Source organism: Amblyraja radiata, chromosome 22, assembly GCF_010909765.2.
Source record: "Amblyraja radiata isolate CabotCenter1 chromosome 22, sAmbRad1.1.pri, whole genome shotgun sequence".
NCBI lineage: Eukaryota > Metazoa > Chordata > Chondrichthyes > Rajiformes > Rajidae > Amblyraja > Amblyraja radiata.
The window spans coordinates 15,524,636-15,544,347 of NC_045977.1; the positions used below are offsets into that span (position 1 = coordinate 15,524,636).

Genomic DNA, 19,712 nt, shown 5'->3' on the forward strand with positions numbered 1-19,712 from the left:
TGAAACGTTGCCTATTTCCTTCGCTCCATAGATGCTGCTGCACCCGCTGAGTTTCTCCAGCATTTTTGTGTACCTTTGATTTTCCAGCATCTGCAGTTCCTTCTTAAACAAGATATGTAAACACAGTGCTCCGCAAAATCTGTAGGAGTCTGTAGAAGGGTCTCGACCCAAAACGTCACCAATACCTTTTCTCCAGAGATGCTACCAGTTACTCCAGTATTTTGTGCCAATCTTTGATGTAAACCAGCATCTGCAGTTGACGAGCAGGGAGGTGAAAGGTCAGCGTGTGGAATATTGATTTGACGTGATGGTATTAAATGTTGAAGCAGCTCAAGGGGCTGAGTGGTCTGCCTCGACCCCCCAAATGATGCATAATCGATGTCACGTGCCTGGGGTTGCAGAGTTCAAGGATTGAACATCACATCTGTTTTAAATTTAAATTTTAATAATTACCAACTTCTGAGGGCAACTCCAAGGAATTCCACATTACTCTGATTACTCCAGTGAAATTGTGCCGATTGTCTGATAAGAGCAGTGACGGATGAAAATAACAAGAAAGGGTGAATTTTTAGTTTTAGTAATGTATTGAATATCCCAGCTGTGGTTCCTCTATTCGGGTTGTAGATCTGTTTTATGCTTGAAGATAGACACATACTGGAGTAACTCAGCGGGACAGGCAGCATCTATGGAGAGAAGGAATGGGTAACATTTCGAGTCGAGACCCTTCTTCAGACTGATGCCTTGTTTCTGGTGATTGTCTAATGATGCATGTCCTGATTTCCATTCTCCAGCTCGTACTGGAAAGGTTGTACAACACGGAAACAGGCCCTTCGGCCCATCAAGTTCACTCTGGCCATCAAGCACCCATTTGCACGAATCCCGCATTAATCCCATTTTATCCTTCCCACATTCCCATCAACTTCCCCTCTAGATTCAACCACTCACCAGCACTCTCAGGGCAGTTTGTGGTAGCCAATATAATCTACCAGCCTGTACGTCCTTGGGATGGGGGAGGAAGCTGGAGCACCCAGGGGAAACCCCCGCATTCTCAGGAAGGACATGCAAACTCCACACAGACAGCATCCAAGGTCGGGATTGAACCCATGTTGAGGAAGTCGCCCTCAACAGAAACTGAATGTAGGTTAGTCGCTGGCTACCTTTTTGCCACGCTTAGATCTCTGGGTGGAAGAGTTCTCGTCTGCAGTGTAAATGACTTGGAGTAAGCCACTGTGGGCCGAGGAGTTTAGTTTATCTTGGCATGAAGTTCGGCACGGATATTGTGGGCTGAAGGGCCTGTTCCTTTGCTTTAATGTTCTGTCTTCTACGGTTGAAATTGGTTGAAAGATACTGCATGGAAACAGGCCCTTGGTCCCACCAAGTTCATGCTGACCGCCGATCACAACTTCACACCAGTTCTATGATATCCCACTTTCGCATCTACTCCCCACTCACTGGGGGCAATCTAGAAGCCAATTAACCTACAAACCTGCACGTCTTTGGGATGTGGGAGGAAACCAGAGCACCCGGAAGAAACCGACCATGGTCACAGGGAGAACGGGCAAACTCCACACAGACAGCAACCGAGGTCAGGATCGAACCCAGGTCTTTAGCGCTGCGAGGCAGCAGCTCTACCTGCTGCATCACTCTGCCCCGATCTGAGGGGCAGCTTTTTTCCATACAGAGGATGTCAATTCAACAGTGAAGAATGTTTCCATTACCAAATGCCCCGAAATGGAACCATGAAATTCTTACTTGCAGCAGCGAACCAGATATGTAAATGTACTGTAACTTGACGTCACCTATTCCTTTTTGTGCAGAAAGAAACTGCAGATGCTGGTTTAAACCAAAGATGAACACAAAAAGCTGGAGTAACTCTGCGGGACAGGCAGCATCTCTGGAGAGAAGGAATGGGTGACGTTTCGGATCCAGCTTCTTGTGTCTACCTATTCCTTTTCTCCTGACCCTCTGTGTTACTCCAGCATTTTGTTCCTCTTTTCGGTGTAAACCAGCATCCTACACAGATATGTAAACATAGTACTGTGTAAAATCCATAAAGGGACAAGCTGCCAGAGAAGTGTTAGAGGCAGATACAATTGCAGCATTTAAAATGAATGTAGACAAATTCAAGGATAGGAATGGTTTAAAGGGAATTGGGCCAAATGCAGGTAAATGGAATTAGCTGAAGTAGGGTCTTATCCGAAACGTCACCCATTCCTTCTCTCCAGGGATGCTGCCTGTCCCGCTGAGTTACTCCAGCATTTTGTGTCCATCTTCGATTTAAACCAGCATCTGCAGTTCTTTCCTACACATAGAGTAGGGAAGTACCTTGATTGGCCTCGATGATGTGGGTCGAAGGGCCTGGTTCCATACAGTGTAATTCGCTGACACTATTTAGACCAATTTAAAAGCCATGGGTGTTGGGGAAGTGACAATGATCTCTAAACTGGCGAAACAATCTTGCGTGGAGCTCACCTGAAATGACCGGCGTGGCTTCGACGCTGCGTAAAGAAGAGGGATGGGACTCTGATCAAATGACTGCTTTGCAAGTGTGTCTTTGACAAGGCTTTTTTTTTTTCTCACGTCAGCAGAACTTGATAGCAAGGCAGAGGAGAAATCTTCCAGGCAAACTGTGGCCAGCTGCCTTTGTGAGGCTCTGCTCTGGGGAGAGAGAGAGAAGCAGCTGAAATCCGCATGAGCTTAAAGGGGTTCTGCCTCCTCGTTTGCCAGATGCTTGAGCTGAATGGGACTTTCAGCCGAGCTTGTTTCAATTGAACGAATTCAAACAATAAACGCAAGAAGGACGTGTGTGTGTGTGTGTGAGAGAGAAGAAAAAAAAGGATGGGAGAAACCTCAGCGGGCAATCTCCGACTGATGTGGCTTTTATTACTATTCTGGTCATGCGTATTGTGTGTGTGTGTGTGTGATGCAGGCAGCGATCAGGGGAGGATCTTTGCTGGAAACTGCGAGGCAGGAAGCGATTCTTATGCTCATCCTTCACCAAGCTTTGCGCCGTGCTGGAATCATTATTTGTGACTTCCGTACGCTGCAGTCATGACCATAGCTGAGCCCGACCAAAAATCAGATTAACGGCAACTGGGTCCCGTTGAAGGGGGGGGAGAGGGGAAGAAAAGGGAGAAGTGGAAAGCAAATCTCTTGGATGAGGAAGGTAAGAGCGCCGAAGGAGCTTTGCGACCCTCCCTCAATAGCCCCCTCTCCCCCCCCCCCCCGGTTCCTTTCTTTTAATTGTGGCTTCAGGGCAGTGTGACATTTCAGCATCTGAGAGGGATGCAAGGAGAAAAAAAGAACAAGCTTGATTGAAATGCTGCAGCGTTCCTGTGTAACTTGATCATCAATCTCTCTCAAACCATTTTGTGCATTGTTTCGAGTATCACGGTGTTGTGCTAATTTACATGAGGTGCATAGTAATTGATACCATTGTGTTGGACTGGTGTTGTTGGGCAGTTAGCATTAAAGATCTTATCCTAGAGCTCTGGGATCTTTGGTTAGCATGAAGGAAGGTGGGCCTTATCCTGGCAGAGTCTTGACTGTGTATATCGCGTCTTTGTACGGTTCCATCCCCTTTGTGAATTGTTGGACTCCAATCTGATCTTGCATCTGCTTGAGGTCTGTGTCAGTTTGTTTGCAGGCTGCGTGCAATAGCTTTCATGGTAAGCAAGCAGTCAAATCAACACTCGAGATCTCTGGTGAGGGAACAGATGGTTTCTTAGAGGGGACTTGGTGATGTACCAAGACACAAAAGCTGGCATAAGCCAGGAGCTTGCTTTAAAAATTTCCTGATTCCTTTGTATTTTGTCTGTGCGTCAAAGTCAAATGTCATTTTATTTTTGTTTGCGAATGGGTTGGTTGCCTCCTGGATAATAGTGTTTGCCATTCACGGATCCTTTTGTGCCCGTGTCTTCATGGTGGCTCCACATCCACCACAGTGCACCAACCTCCCCTCTTGTAGACTCACCCAAAGCTGCCCCTCCCTGACCTCGCCCGCTGATGAAACCCTCGCCCGTGCCTCTGCCAACACTAGACCTGACTAGTTCTGGTTTTAGAGATACAATGTGGAAACAGGCCCCCCGGCCCACCGAGTCCGCGCCGATCACCCGTACACTCGTTCTATCCGACACACTATTTATAATTTACTGAAGCCAATTAACCTACAAACCTGCACGTCTTTAGAATGTGGAAGGAAACCAGAGCACCTGGAGAAAACCCACACGGTCACAGGGAGAATGTACAAACTCAGTTCAGACAGCGCCTGTAGTCAGGATCGAACCCGGGTCTCTGGCTATGTTCCAACACATTTGTGTGTCTCCATCATTCTACTGCCCAAATCTAATGCTGTCCAAGCATTTGCCCCCTACACCGCTGTATGCTATTTTGCACCTGCCCAATAATCCTCTGCTTGCTGATCTACTCTGACTCACAGCTGAACAATGGTGGGTGCCCGATAGTTCTCACGTGGTTTAGTTTACTTTAGAGATACAGTGCGGAAACAGAGCCATCGGACTACCGAGTCCGCACCGACCAGCGATCCCCGCACATTAACACTATCCTATGCACACTAAAGATAATTTACACATATACCAAGCCAATTTACTCACATACCAGTGTGTCTATTAGGAACGGGGAACTGACTGGGGATGATCAGCCATGATCACATTGAATGGCGGTGCTGGCTTGAAGGGCCGAATGGCTTACTCCTGCACCTATTGTCTATTGACTTTGGAGTGTGGGAGGAAACTGTAGATCTCGGAGAAAACCCATGCAGTCATAGGGAGAACATACAAACTCCGCACAGACAGCACCCATAGTCGGGATCGGTCTCCGGTGCTGCAAGCGTTGTAAGGCAGCAACTTTACAGCTGCGCCACCGTGCCACTCATAAACCCTTTCAAACCCTTCCCTATCAGAATCAGCCCTTGAATCCATCAATTCAGATGCTTTGATCATCCCTCACTGTAGCCCCTCCACCACTGGTAGTTGTGGATTTGGTTGCTCAGCTCGAGAGATCCCTTCCTAAACTGATCCTCTCTACCTTCCCTTTGTTAAGCTGCTCCTTAAAACCTGTGGCTTGGTCATGGTTCTGGTCATCCGTTGTAAAGTTCCTGATTTGGTTTTTTCGACAACACTGATCGGAAGTGCCTCTGCATGTTTTGCTTGGACGTAGAGAGTGAGAGGTGAGGTCCACTAAGGCACAGTTTACCAAAATGGATGGATGGTAGCAGGCCGTGGAAGTGCAAAGACAAGTACGGAAAGCAACCATACTCAATCATTCAATGATACTTTACAGTATTGTCACGCTTGCCTAGGTGCAGTGAGATGCTTTGTTTTGCAGACAACCTGGTAAAATCGTACACATGGGCAACACGCGTGCCACCACGAGTATGGCACCAACAAAGTTACGAAAGTTCACCGAACAGTCCTATCTACTGCCTGCCGCTGCACGTGACAGCCAGCGACCCCCATGCGGCCGAGACCCCCCCCTTTGCTCTCAGCCTTCTTGTCACCTCCAACAATGGGCCATTGTGGGCTCCACCCTTTCTTGGTCATCACTTGTCGGTTCTGCTTTGTTCTTATTGATTAAACTGACAGGCAGCTTCCCTGGTGTACATGGATAGGTGACGTTTCAGCTCGAGACCCTCCTTTTGGCCGGTGTGGACAAGTGGGCCGAAGGGCCTTTTTCCATGCTGTATCACTCTATGACTCTATAGGTCTCGACTCGAAACATCACCTATTCATGTTCTCCAAGGATGCTACCGAACCTACTGAATTACGCCAGCACTCAAGTGTCCTTGTTAAGGAACTGCAGATGTTGGTTTACGAAAAATAGACACAAAGTGCTGGAGTAACTCAGCGGGTCAGGCAGCAAGCATATCTGGAGAACATGGATAGGTGATGTTTCAGGTCGGGACCTGTCCAAAATGTAGGAGATCGCAAATTTAGACAAAAAAACAATGCAAAATAATCCACGTTAACCTGCTTATTATACAGACAAGTGGCAGATAAATCCTGGGTAGCGCCATGCTTTTCTACAAGATGGTAACATGGCACTTCTTACTTCACCCAAGAACTGACAAGAGGCTGGCTTAACATCTCATCAAAAAGCTGCAACTGCCAACAGCACCAGCCGAGACTTTTCTGCTTGGGTCTCTAGAGTAGGTAAGAATGGACTGTTCAGTCTCAGTGCTGAGAATGCTCCTAACTCAGCCACGGTTGACTGCGTAACAAAACGAAGGCAGATTCCCAAAGTAAACCCAAAGAGTCTGAAGAAATCTTTTACCTTTAGGTTTAAAGTGAAGGGGAAAAGATTTAATATGAATCTGAGGGGAAACTTTTTCGCACAAAGGGTGATGAGAGTAAGGAAAAATCTGCCAGAGAAGGCAGCTGAGACCGGGACGATCCCAACATTTAATAAACAGATAGGCACATGGATAGGTACACAAAATTGCTGGGGAAACTCAGCGGGTGCAGCAGCATCTATGGAGCGAAGGAAATAGGCGACGTTTCGGGCCGAAACCCTTCTTCAGACACATGGATAGGACAGGTTTAGAGGGATGTGGGCCAAATGCGGGGAGATGAGACTAGTGTAGCTGGAACAAGTTGGCTGGTGTGGACAAGTTGTGCTGAAGGGCCTGTTCCCATGCTGTATCACTCTATGGCTCTTAAGAGTCTCGACGCAAAGCGTCATCTATTTATTTTCTCCAGAGATGCTGCCTGGCCCACTGAGTTAGTCCAGCATTTTGTGTCTGTCTTCCCAAAGCAAACGACTGGCCTCACTCTATCAACTGAGTCCATTACAGCATCTGTTTCGCTGGTCTCTGGTGCCATTGTACAGGCAGGGTCAATGGCAGTGAGTTTAGATGACAGCATCTGTTCCCTGTTTGTGAGCAGCCTCCTGGTATCTGTTCCCCGTCCGTCCGGCCGGCGAGGTTGACACTGCATGCAGTATACGGCCGATGAAAGCAAGCTCTTCCATTGTGCCGGCCAGCCCCTTGTTGTGGAAGCCTAATTAGTATGTAGCAGAGATAGCCAGAAGTAGTGGTGGAACGACTGCCTCCACACAGGGTGACTGGGAGGCCTGTCCTCAAAAGCAGCACAAACCTGAAGTGAAGGTGCGCTACAAATTGCTGCACTGCTTTGTGTGGGGACAGTGGTTTTTTTTCTATTGTCTTGTTTCAAGGGTCAGACACCTGTATTGAATCGAGCAAATGGGAAGCAGAGCGCACAGCTTTTTTTTTTCCTCGTGTGGCGTTGCCTAGCAACCCCCCCACGTTAGAGTCAACAGCAACTGATTTGCTACGGCACTCACAAGTGGTCGGGATTTAGGGGTAAGGGTTACAAAGAGCCAAGGCTGTAACCTAACCTTTACTTTGAAAAGAAAGTCTTGCGTTTCTGTTTTCTGCAGTATCCTCCGTCCATGCAGCAAAATATTTACCAGGCAAAGAAGAGCTGTTAGAAGAGCAGACATTTTGCAGTGCAGGCAAAAGTAGTGACTCATTTGTATTCAGAGTCGGAGCCCTACTGCCTGGTATTTTTAAGGATTTCTTAAAACATTTTCCACCTGCAGTGCTGATTGCAGGTTGGTGTCTCCGTTCCCTCCTGCAGTCCGCCAAGATGGCGTGATAATGGTTCATTTCCTTCGTAGCATTGTCAGGCTTGTCGAACAACATTGTCCACCACAGCCAACTGTATGCGCTAAATAGGACACTAAGTGCTGGGGTAACTCAGCGGGCCAGGCAGCATCTCCAGAGAACATGGATAGGCAGCATTTTTGAGTCGGAACCCACCTTCAGGAATGCAGGAGACAATTTGCAGCCCCGGCTACCTGCTAATGAGAATGTAAACACATTCATCGCTAAGTGTGTTGAAGCAAAGAAGGGCAGATGCTGGCTAATACACAAAAGGACACAAAGTGCTGGAGTAGCTGTATGTCTGGAGAATGGGGGTTGGTGACGTTTCGGGTCGAGACCCTTCTTCGGACTGTTTGCGCGGGGTGGGTCGATGTCAAAGAAATCTAGAAGAGGGAAGAGGCAGGACAAAGCAAAGATCCTATAAGATCTTTGGGACAAAGCGTGGCAGGTAGGCAACGGCAATGGCAAGGGGGGGTGATGATAGGCAGATGGTTGGAACAAAGGGCAGAGATAAAAGAAGAAGGTGTGAGACAGGTTTGAAGAGTTGTGGATTGTGATGCTAAAGGAAAATAGGAGGGGAGAAATGGGTGAGAGCACGGTGGTGCAGCAGTAGAGCTGCTGCCTTGCGGAGGCAGAGAGCCGGGTTCGATGCTGACTAAGGGTGCTGTTTGTACAGTGTTTGTACGTTCTCCCTGTGACCACGAGGGTTTTCTTCGGGTGCTCCAGTTTCTTCACTCCAAAGACGTTCAGGTTTGTTGGTTAATTGACTTTGGTAAAAATTTTAAACTGTCCCTAATACTTAGGGTAGACAAAAGTGCTGGAGAAACTCAGCGGGTGCAGCAGCATCTATGCAGCGAAGGAAATAGGCAACGTTTCTGGCCGAAACGTTGCCTATTTCCTTCGCTCCGTAGATGCTGCTGCACCCGCTGAGTTTCTCCAGCACTTTTGTCTACCTTCGATTTTCCAGCATCTGCAGTTCCTTCTTAAACACCTAATATTTAGGGTTGTGCTAGTGTATGGGTTGATCGCTGGTCAGCGAGGATTCTGTGGGCCAAAGGGCCTGTTTCCACGCTGTATCTGTAAAGTCTAGAAAACAATATCTGTTGTTGTTACTCTGAAGAGTCAGATGAAGGGTCCCGATCGGAAACGTTGCCTCTCCACTCCCTCCGCAGATGGTGTCCGACCTGTTGAGTACTTTGTGCTTAGCTCAAGAACAAGACAATATTTACTTTGGATCATGTGAAGTTCTAACATGGCTAACACAATACAATGGTGGTGTTTACTGTGTGATGCCTGTGCACCATAACTGGATCGGGCTCTGAATGGATGATTCAGTACAATGGGTGCATCTCCTTGCCTCTGAATGAGCAATAAACTATTTGAGCAGTCGCCTTCACTATCAAAAATGAATGGGCAGAGCAGAGGCAGGGCCATGTCCGAAGATAGACACAAGATGCTGGAGTAACTCAGTGGGTCAAGCAGCATCTCTGGAGAAAAGCAGTAGGTGACGTTTCAGGTCGGAACCCTTCTTCAGACTGAGAGCAGCAGGAGAGGAGGAAGAGAGAGGGAAGAAATAGGTGGGGCACAGAGAGGGAGGATGTTGATTTGCAGGGAATTCAGGTAAAGATTAGTTTAAGCTGGCATCATGTTGGCACGGACATTATGGGCTGAGAAGCCCGACTTCACTTTGTTGGTGCACTGATCTGCATCATTCATCATGGCGAATATGGGGGTGAGGGGTTGGTGGAAAAGTAGCATTGATAACTGGGCAAAAACACAAAATGCTGGAGTAACTCAGCAGGCCTGTCTCTGGGGGAAATAATGAAAATAAACCTACAGATACTGGTTTATATCAAAATAGATACAAAATGCTGGAGCAACTCAGCGGGCCAGGCTGCATCTCTGGAGGGAATGGACGGGTGACGTTTCGGTTCGGGAACTTTCTTCAGAAAGACTGAACCATCTGTCATAAGGTCATAAGGAATAGGAGTAGAATTAGGCCATTGGGCTTATCAATTCTACCCCGCCATTCAATCATGGCTGATGTATCTCTCCCTCCAAACCCCATTCTCCTGCCTTCTCCCCATAACCTCTGACACCTGTCCTCTGTCCATTTTCTCCAGAGATGCTGCCTGGCTCACATCTCTGGAGGAAATGGATATGCAACATTTCAGATTGGGAACCTTCTTCAGACTGGATAACCGGGTGCTGGGGCTGCCAAAGCTCTTCCCCCCCATTTTTTAGTACAAGCCATCGGTGTTGCTTTTGGATAGGGAGCACTGCTTTTCCTTTGTTAGCTTTAGACAATGGCCTACAACGGAAGGTACATGCCCCTGGAATACAGGGATCACGTTGTCTAAAAGGCAACCAAGCTACTTGAAAAGAATGACCAAAGGGGAAATGTGCCCAGTGCATCTCTTGCCTAATAGGCTCACCTAATATTGAGTCATAGAGTGATACAGTGTGGAAACAGGCCCTTCGGCCCAACTTGCCCACACCGGCCTACATGTCCCAGCTACACACGATCCACCTGCCTCCGCTTGGTCCATATCCCTCAAAATTTGTCCTATCCATGTACTTGTCTAACTGCTTCTTAAACGTTGGGGTAGTCCACAGCCTCAACTGCCTCCTCTGGCAGCTTGTTCCATACACCCATCACTCTTTTAAAAAAAAGTTACACCTTGGATTCCCATTAAATCTTTTCCACTTAACCTTGAACCTATGTCCTCTGGTCCTCGATTCCCCTATTCTAGGCAAGAGATTCTGTGCATACAGGTTTCCCAATCCTTTGCATTGTAGTTTGGAAAATGGACATGCTGCCCTTTCCCAGTGCCCGGAAAATAAATGGCTTCAGTTTGTGGTGCAAGGTCAGTTAAGAGCGTTCTTATTGCTGTTTTGATTTGATTCTGCTAACCCGTCTCCGATTGCCTTTGAGAAGATGGTGGTGAGCTGCCTTGAACCAATGCAGTCCTTTTGCTGAAAGTACTCTTGTAAATGCTGCTGGGCAGAAAGTTCCAGGATTCACACCCAGCAGTGATGAAGGATCAATACAAAAAGCTGGAGTAACTCAGCAGGTCAGGCCGCATCTCTGGAGAAAAGGAATAGGTGACGTTTCGGGTGGAGACTCAGGGGAGAGGGAAACGAAGAGATATGAAACGGTACATAGAACAAATGAATGAAAGGTATGCAAAAGGACAAATCAAAGCCTGTAACGATTATCGTAGAGCCCACAAGGGTCCATTGTTGGCTGTGGGGAACGTGAAAACGCATGATGCAAACAGTGAAACTCAGCAGGACGACAGTAAAACTAGTATGACGACTAGGTTTCCTCCAGATGCTCGGGTCTGCTCACACATCCAACAGACGTGCGGGCTTAATCAGCCGTCTGTAAAATTGTCACTGCAGTGTAGAGAGTGGATGACAACGTGGGATAACATGGAGCTAGTGTGGACTCGGTGGGCCGAAGGGCCTGTTCCCATGCTGTACCGCTGAGCTAGATTTGGAAAGTCTAGGCTGGGGTGGTAGTGCCATACCCACAGTATGTTCTTCGGTCATTTATTGTTACCAATCCCTCCACCTGTCAACTCGGGTGAATGAGAAATAACCCATAGCACTGTTGAAGATGAGCAGGCGGGGACCAGCCAATGTTTATGCCCTAAACGTCACAAAGCACATTACATGGTTATCATTCCTTTGCTATGTGTAAACTGACCATTATATGCTGTTTAGGTTGTATAGTGCTCTGGGAAGACCCAGGGTTGTGGAAGCTGCTAAATTATTCCAAGTTTGTTCTCGTTCTTGTTTTGTTTATGTTAATCTAGGATTTACTGTTAGAAACAACTGCCAAGAGGTTTGCATGACACATTCTCCACTGGGGCTTGGTGGATTGGAGCAATAAATGGATTCACATTTGGAAAAGGGGAGGGGGGGGGAAGCGTAATGACAGTCTTCCTAGATATTGTGTGTACACAGTCTTCCTGCATATTGTGTGTACAGTCTCTGAAATGTTGCACCTTACCAACACTAAACGTGACAGCACATGTTTCCTTCACAAATAATGTTTCTATAGACGTGTTCTGTAAAGTGGAATGTAGTTCCCTGGACGGCAAATGCATTGATAGAAACATTTGTAAGAATCAACCTTAATGCCACAGGCGTTAATCTTGTGTGACTGCTATCAATGGGTATGTAAGCATCTTACACTGGGTGACGCAGTGTCGCAGCTGGTAGAGCTACTGCCTCACAGCGCCAGATACCCGGGTTCCATCCTGACCTCAGTTGCTGTCAGTGTGGAGTTTGCACGTTTTCCCTGTGACTGTATAGGTTTCCTCCCACATCCCTGAGACGTGCAGGTCTGAAAAATTGCCCCTTGTGAGTGAGGAAAGTGGAAGTTTATAACAGAGAACTAGTGCGAACAGGTAATCGATGGTCGGCATGGACTCAGTGCTTGATAACAGATGACCAGCGGGTAAATTGGGCTGATTAATGACGAGTTCAATGCTGTGGATGGAATTAGCCATGGATTCCTGACGGGTTCATTGTGGTGAGACTAGAATGGCTGCTTATTAGTAGTGAAACTTCTTTTCACTATAATCTAATTAATAGGGCTGCACAATGGTAGAGTTGCTGCCTCCCAGGACCAGAAACCCAGGTTCAATCCTGACTGCTGGCGCTGCCTGTACATACTTTGTACATTCCCCCTGTGACTGCGCGGGTTTTCACCGGGTTTTCCAGTTTCCTCCCACATTCCAAAGATGCCCAGTTAATTGTCGGTTAATTGGCTTCTGTAAATTGTCCCTAGTGCGTAAGATAGAGCAAGCTTATGGGTGATCGCTGGTCGGTGTGGACTCGGTGAGCCAACCTCTAAAGTATCTCTAAAACTAAAACTTAAAAGTAAAAATAATGTGTTTTTTTTTTGTGGATGGAATTGTGGAATGAAGCTTTGAAGGCTCATGTATCTCCAAACAACGCCCTATACCGCTGTATAAGAGCACGTTTAAAATTGCTTATACATGCATTTGTACGCGTGGCAGGTGTTATTGCTGAAGAAGTCACTTCCATGCAAGAAACAAAAGGTTGTAATGGACATGTTTTCTTTTTAAGCTGACGGAAGGTATGGAAGCTATTGGATTCAAGGGTCAGTTCATGTGCATGCATTCAGCATCTCCTGATGTCTCGGCTTCAGATCCGTGGCATTCCTGGCTTCCAAGGAGGAGTTTATTTTTAGTTTAGTATATTAACACATGTACCGAGGTGCAGTGACAAGTTTTTTTTGTTGCGTGCTGTCCTCTTCACGAAATGACTATACATTATTACAATGAAGCTGTCACAGTGTACAGTTACATGATAAAGGGAATAGCGTTTAGTGCTAGATAACATCCAGTGAAGTCCGATTAAAGTTCTTCAGTCTGAAGAAGGGTCTTCAGACTTCTGAGTTACTCTAGCTTCTTATATCTATCTTCTAAGTCCGATTAAAAATAGTCCAAGGGTCTCCAATGAGGTAGATGGTAGGTCAGGACCACACTCTAGTTGATGAGAAGATGATTCCCCGTTGCCTGATAACACTGGGAAGAAACTGTCCCTAGATCTGGACGTGTGTGTTTTCAAACTTCCGTACCTCTTGTCCGATGGGAAAGGGGGGAAGAGGGAGTGACCGGGGTGAGACTGGGCCATGCCGAGGCAGTGTGAAGTGTAGATGGAGTCCATGGAAAGGAGGTTGGTTCGCGTGATGGTCTGGGCAGTGGGCAGGAGGTGTTGCTGTCATCAAATTACTGCGTGCGTTAACCGTCTCACCCTCTTGTGTCTTTGGACAGGGTTGGATCTAAAGGAGGTGAAAGTGAACATGGCGGAGAGACCACAAGAGCCGGGACTCGTCTGTTCAGAAGGATTTAAGAAGGATGTGACGGGAAGAGATCTCTTTGGATATGTGGGCATCGAAGCAGTCCTGGATCAGATGAGGCGTAAAGCCATGAAGACTGGGTTTGAATTCAACATCATGGTCGTAGGTAATTATCACTGCCTGGGGCTGAGGGTGCCGACCCTACAGAGTGCCACCTACCTCACTGATTGATAGCAAAACTCTGCTGTGTCCAGCTTCCTTTATACATGTTGGAAACTGTTTATTGTGTGACTTTAATATGAAAAGGAAGGCCCATTTTCTTTCCAATAGAGGAAATATAAATTGTAAAACTGTCAGGAGCTCTCTTTTACACAGTGACTTAATTATGGACAGATGTGCTTGAAACACTTGACCTTTAACCTTTGCAATTTTACTTCAGAGACGGTGAAACAATTCTACCAATTCCTTTGGGAGCCTCTAAACTCTATTTTGGAGATTCCCAATTTGATTCATTTTTCCCAGTGGGCATGCTAAACCCACAAGTGCAATTATTATATAAATGCAAATGGGCGGCACAGCGGTAGAGTTGTTGCCTTGCAGCGTCGGAGACCCTGATTCGATCCTAACTACGGGAGCTCTCTGTACGGAGTTTGTACATTCCACGTGGGATTTATCTGCTTATTCCGGTTTCCTCCCACACTCAGGTTTGTAGGTTAATTGGCTTCAGTAAAAATTGTAAATTGTCCCGAGTGTGTACGATAGTGCTTGTGTGCGGGGGATCACGGGTCGGCATGGACTCGGTGGGCCGAACGGCCTGTTTCCGCATTGTGTCTCAAACTTAACTAAACTAAACTAAATATATATGACGGTTCACAAAAATGCTGGAGAAACTCAGCGGGTGCAGCAGCCTCTATGGAGCGAAGGAAATGGGCAACGTTTCGGCCCGAAACGTTGCCTATTTTCAAGATGGCGGCGCTGGCTTAAGCGCGGCCCACCTGCAGTCCGTCTGTTTTTTTTCTTTCTTTTTGTTTCTTGTCATGTTTTAGTTAATTTTGTTTTATTAAGTTGTGTATGTGTGTGGGTGGGGTGGGAGAAACATGCTTTGGTCTTCCTTCCGGGGATGCGACTTTGTTTTTTTGTCGTATTCCCCGTCTCCGTCTGCGCCGAGGCCTAATGGCGGAGCTTGCGGCATCGGTGCCGTAGCGGCGGCAGCAGCAGCGGAGACCCGACTCGGCCCCGAAGCTGTGGCGGCGGCAGTTGCAGCGGAGACCCGACTCGGCCCCGAAGCTGTGGCGGCGGCAGCTGCAGCGGAGACCCGACTCGGCCCCGAAGCTGTGGCGGCTGCGGCAGCAGCAGCGGAGACCCGACTCGACCCCGAAGTTGTAGCGGCGGCGGCAGCAGCAGCGGGGACCCGACTCGGCCCCGAAGCTGTGGCGGCGGTGGCAGCAGTGGAGACCCGACTCGGCACCGAAGTTGTAGCAGCGGCGGCAGCAGCAGCGGGGACCCGACTCGGCCCCGGAACCGTGGCGGCGGCAGTGGAGACCCGACTCTCGGAGCTGTGGCGGCGGCAGCGACCACCCGCGGAGTTTGAACCGTCGCCTCGGCGCAGAGGGAGAACAAAGGGAAGAGACAGAGACTTTAAGATTTTGCCTTCCACCACAGTGAGGAGGTGTTTGGTGAACTCAATGTGGTGGATGTTAAATTTGTGTTGATTGTGTGTTTTTGTCATTTTTTAAATTATATGTATGACTGCAGGGAAACAACATTTCATTCAGACCGAAAGGTCTGAATGACAATAAACGAATCTAATCTAATCTAATCTAATCTATTTCCTTCGCTCCATAAATGCTGCTGCACCCGCTGAGTTTCTCCAGCATTTTTGTGTACCTTCCATTTTCCAGCATCTGCAGTTCCTTCTTAAATATATATGACGTTGAAGGGTTAAAGGAAGCTTTGACTAATATTTCTTCTTGATTCCAGCAGTTGGAGAGACTGCAGGAATACATTGGGATTTAATTAGGCTGCCCTTCCCCCGAGCATGATGCTTTATGACCGAAGGTAAACACAAAAAGCTGCAGTAACTCAGCGCGACAGGTAGCATCTCTGGAGGGAAGGAATGGGTGACGTTTTTGGTCGAGACGGGTCTTGACCCGAAACGTCACCCGTTCCGTCTCTCCAGAGACGCTGCCTGTCCCGCTGAGTTACTCCAGCTTTTTGTGTCTATCTTCAGTGCGTTGGAAATGTCTTTGCTTCAACTGCCTAGATCTTTACTCCAGTTATAGGGTCAAGTGGAGTGGTGGATAGGTTAAGGGACTAGCAATTTGTGTTCCGTTTAGGTTAGTGATACAGTGCAGAAACAGGCCCTTCGGCCCACCGTGTCCGTGCTGACCAGCGATCCCCGTACACTAGGACTATCCTACATACTAAGGACAATTTACAATCTTTACAGAAACCAATTAACCTGCAAACCTGTACATCTTTCGAGTGTGAGAGATGCTGTCTTAATGAGAACGTACTAACTCCCAACAGACCGCATCCATAGTCAGGATCGAACCAGGGCCTCTGATGCTGTAAGGCATCAACTCTACTACTACACAGTTCTGGAGACATGATTTTGAATCCAATGTGGCAATACAAAATTAAAAATCATATTTAATATAAAAGCGGAACTGCAGCCAGTAGTGGTCATCATGAAGCAATTGGATTGAGTTAAGAACCCATCTGGCTAACTGAGCGAACCTGCCACCCTTACCCGCTCAGGCCTAGCTGTGACTACAAGCCCACTAGTATGGTTGACTCTTGACTGCCCCCTGGGGTCAGGGTCATTAGGAATGGACAGTAAATGACATTGTTATTGGTGTGGACATTCATTGCAGGAGTAACTCAGTGGGTCAGGCAGCATCTCTGGAGAAGGATCTGTGACTTTTTGGATTGGGGCCCTTCTTCAGATACGTACCAGTCTGAAGAATGGGTCCAGAACCAAAACGTCACCTATCCATGTTCTCCAGGGATGCTGCCTGACCCACTGAGTTGCTCCAGAACTTACCATCAATGTCAGCAAAGTTCTTTTAAATGAATGAATATGAAGGCATTAGCTTTAGGGGGGAAAACTGGGAATACTTTGCAGTTCTGATGAAAGGTCAAAGTTCTGAAGTGTTCACTTAATTTCTCCAAGATATTGTGCTTTTCCAGGATCATTGGAAGTAAAAGCAGAAAATGCTGGAAACACTCTGCAAGTCAGGCAGCATCTGTGGAGAGAGAAACTGAGCTGACATCTTTTTGTCAGGCACTTGTCTGGTGAAGGTTTGACCTGATATGGTTCTGTCAAAGGGTCTTGGACTTGCAATATTAACTCTGATCCATGCAATATATTTTTTTTAAAGTATAAAATAAAAACAGAAATAGCTAGAGATACTCAACGGGACAGGTAGCATCTCCATAGAGCGAAAAGCAGAGTCATTGTAAGAGTTAAAAAGAAGACCTGAAGATGCTGGTTCTCACAAAAGGACAGCAAGTGCCAAGTATTTCAGTGGCTCGGGCAGCATCTCTGAAGGACATTGATAGGTGGCATTTTGGATTGGGACCTTTCTTCAGATTGGATAAGGGTTCCAACCTGAAACATCACCGATCCATGTTCTCCAGAGGTGCTACCTGACCCGCTGAGTTAAGGGCCTGTCCCACTTTCACGACCTAATTCATGACCTCTGCCGAGTTTGCCCTTGACTCAAACTCTCAGCATGGTCGCCACGAGGTCATAGGAGGTCGTAGGTAGGTCGTGATGCTAGTCGTAGGTACTCTTGGCATCAAGTAGGTCGCGGCGTTTTTTCTAGCCTGATGAAAAATGTCCACGAGTAAAAAAGATCGTGAATTAGGTCATGAAAGTGGGACAGGCCCTTTGCTCCAGCATTTTGTACCCTTTTGTTGAGGTTGCTGGTATGTCATTAGAACTATGCCTAATTTTACCTACGTGTCGATCTACCTTTTGTAATTATCTATCTGTGACTATCTAGACCTATTCATTTTACCAGCTGCCTTTATCTATATTCCAAGATATCTAAATGTGTCTAATAGTTCCAAGTGGTTAATGTGAATTGCAATGCAAGGCATAGTCTTTATTGTATCTATTTAAACCTTCTATCCATGGACTGTTTCTTTTACAGAGTTAGAATTGTACAATTATAGATTGAGGTTGGTGAGTAATGCCCCTGTCCCACTTAGGAAACCTGAACGGAAACCTCTGGAGACTTTGCGCCCCACTCAAGGTTTCCGTGCGGTTCCCGGTTCCCGGAGGTTTTTGTCAGTCTCCCTAATGGTCGAAAGTGGTTTCTGCTTCTTCTATGTTCCGGCGATTATTTCAATAAATTCAAAACCGGCCGCGACTAAAAATAGGTTGCCGTTTTAAAAATCGGTAATTTTTTAGTCGAAGCCGGTTGCGATGCTTGTTGAAGGTGGTTGCCGGAGGTTGCAAGTAGTGGAAGGTCTTACCTGCAACCTCCGGCAACCACCTACAACTAGCATCGCAACCGGCTTCGACTAAAAAATTAGTAGATTGGTAGATCAGTAGATCAGCAGAAGGGCCTCTAGAGCCACTGACTCTCTGGAGAGAAGGATCTCTGGAGAGGAGGAATGGTTGATATTTTAGGTCGAGACTTCGAAGAAGGGTCTCAACCTAAATTACTCTGGCATTTTGTGTGTCTTTGAAACATTTTTCCATGTGTCCGTAATTGTACCCATCTCCTCTGGCAGCTCGTTCCACGTACTCCCCACCCTCTGTGGGGAAAAAAAATTGCCTCATGGTTCCCCCTTTAAATCCTCCCCCTCTCACTTTCAATCTAAGCCCTAATTATAGACCCACGTACTCTGGGAAAGAGACAATGATCCACCATATCTAAGCCCCTCATGGTTTTACTAAAAGAAACATCTGGTGACCTTTTTTAACTATGACAATTAATAATGGGAGCAAATCAACGAGAGCAAATTTGCTTTGCAGAAAATTTTGACTGCATGACAGCCATATTTGTTTGTGTAGCTTATTTTGTGATTTAAGATGGGCCTTACTAATGTGACAGTAGAATTACTCGAGTATTGTGTAAGGATTTATTGCCTTGTTTTTAACTACTCCTTTCTTTGAAGTTTAACCAAACCATTTTGCAATGCATTACCATGCTTTGTGAGACCTTGTGCTGTTATCAGATGTTTGTGAAAGGGTTTTTAGATAACATTTTATTAATGAATGAAACACATGAGCTGTACTTAAGCTTGTTTATTGAGACCAAAATGTAGAAGGTGCTCGTATGTTGAGTCATACGGTTTACAAAAACGTTAATGTTGAAAAGTTCAATATAATTGCTGAACAAGCCCAGTTTTCAAAGCCCTGTGCAGTCCACAAGATATCTAACTTAATTTCCCTAAATATTCCATCACATTTTCCGTGACAACTGGAAATCCTGTCAAATGAAGGAAGTCATTGTTAGACCGTCTTTAATGAGATCAATTCACCCTCAAGGTAAAGTCTTCCCTTGGGAAAATTAAGCTGACCTAAATAGTTAGAGCTAATCAATCAACATTATTGACCCCATCAGTGAGAGGGCATCTTTTTTTGCTGGCTGAATCGTTCCAGAATTTTTAAATTGCTTTTTTAGATTTTGTTGAGTTGAAAAGAAAATATTTTTTAATAAAGTCGGAAACCTGTGCGATCCTCTCTCCTCTGCGGATTTAAGAGTAGAGAGGGAGATACAGGATGTTGGTGGGTGGAGAAAGTGGATGGGGATTCTGATAAATCAGTGACACATAATGTGGGTGGACTGGCAGTTATCTCCTCCCTCTGCAGTGCAGTGAGTCCCTTCTGAAACTGTGCGGTTGGAAGATTTAGGTTAGTCTAGATAAGTTGGTTTAGTTAACTGTCAAATGTGCCGAGTTACAGTGAAAAGATTTATTGTTGCATGCTATCCAGTCAGCAGATAGAATGTACATGATTACCTCAAGATGGACACAAAAATCTAGAGCAACTCAGCAGGACAGGCAGCATCACTGGAGAGAAGGGATGGGTGGCGTTTCGTGCCCAAAACAGCTTTTTCAGTCTATCTTTGGTTTAAACCAGCATGTGCAGTTCCCTCCTAAGTAATTACACTCAAGCCGTCCACAGTGCACAGATACAAGATAAAGGGAATAACGTTTAGTGCAAGATTGAAGATAGATTGAGAAAGAGTGTATATTCCTGTCATGATCTTT

General features: G+C 46.5%; 1 protein-coding gene across 3 annotated transcripts in view; it reads left to right on the forward strand.

Moving 5' to 3' along the window:
* The window catches only part of LOC116985617 (septin-9-like), a 318,348-nt gene that overhangs the window by 196,472 nt on the left and 102,164 nt on the right, over window positions 1-19,712 (forward strand). For 2 of the 3 annotated variants that reach the window (XM_033040464.1, XM_033040466.1), the window contains one exon: window positions 13,456-13,647. In XM_033040464.1, coding sequence (XP_032896355.1) covers window positions 13,456-13,647 — 192 coding nt within the window. Of the gene's footprint in view, window positions 1-2,920; window positions 3,167-13,455; window positions 13,648-19,712 lie in introns of those variants that run through there. The other variant, XM_033040465.1, reaches the window with a different exon arrangement.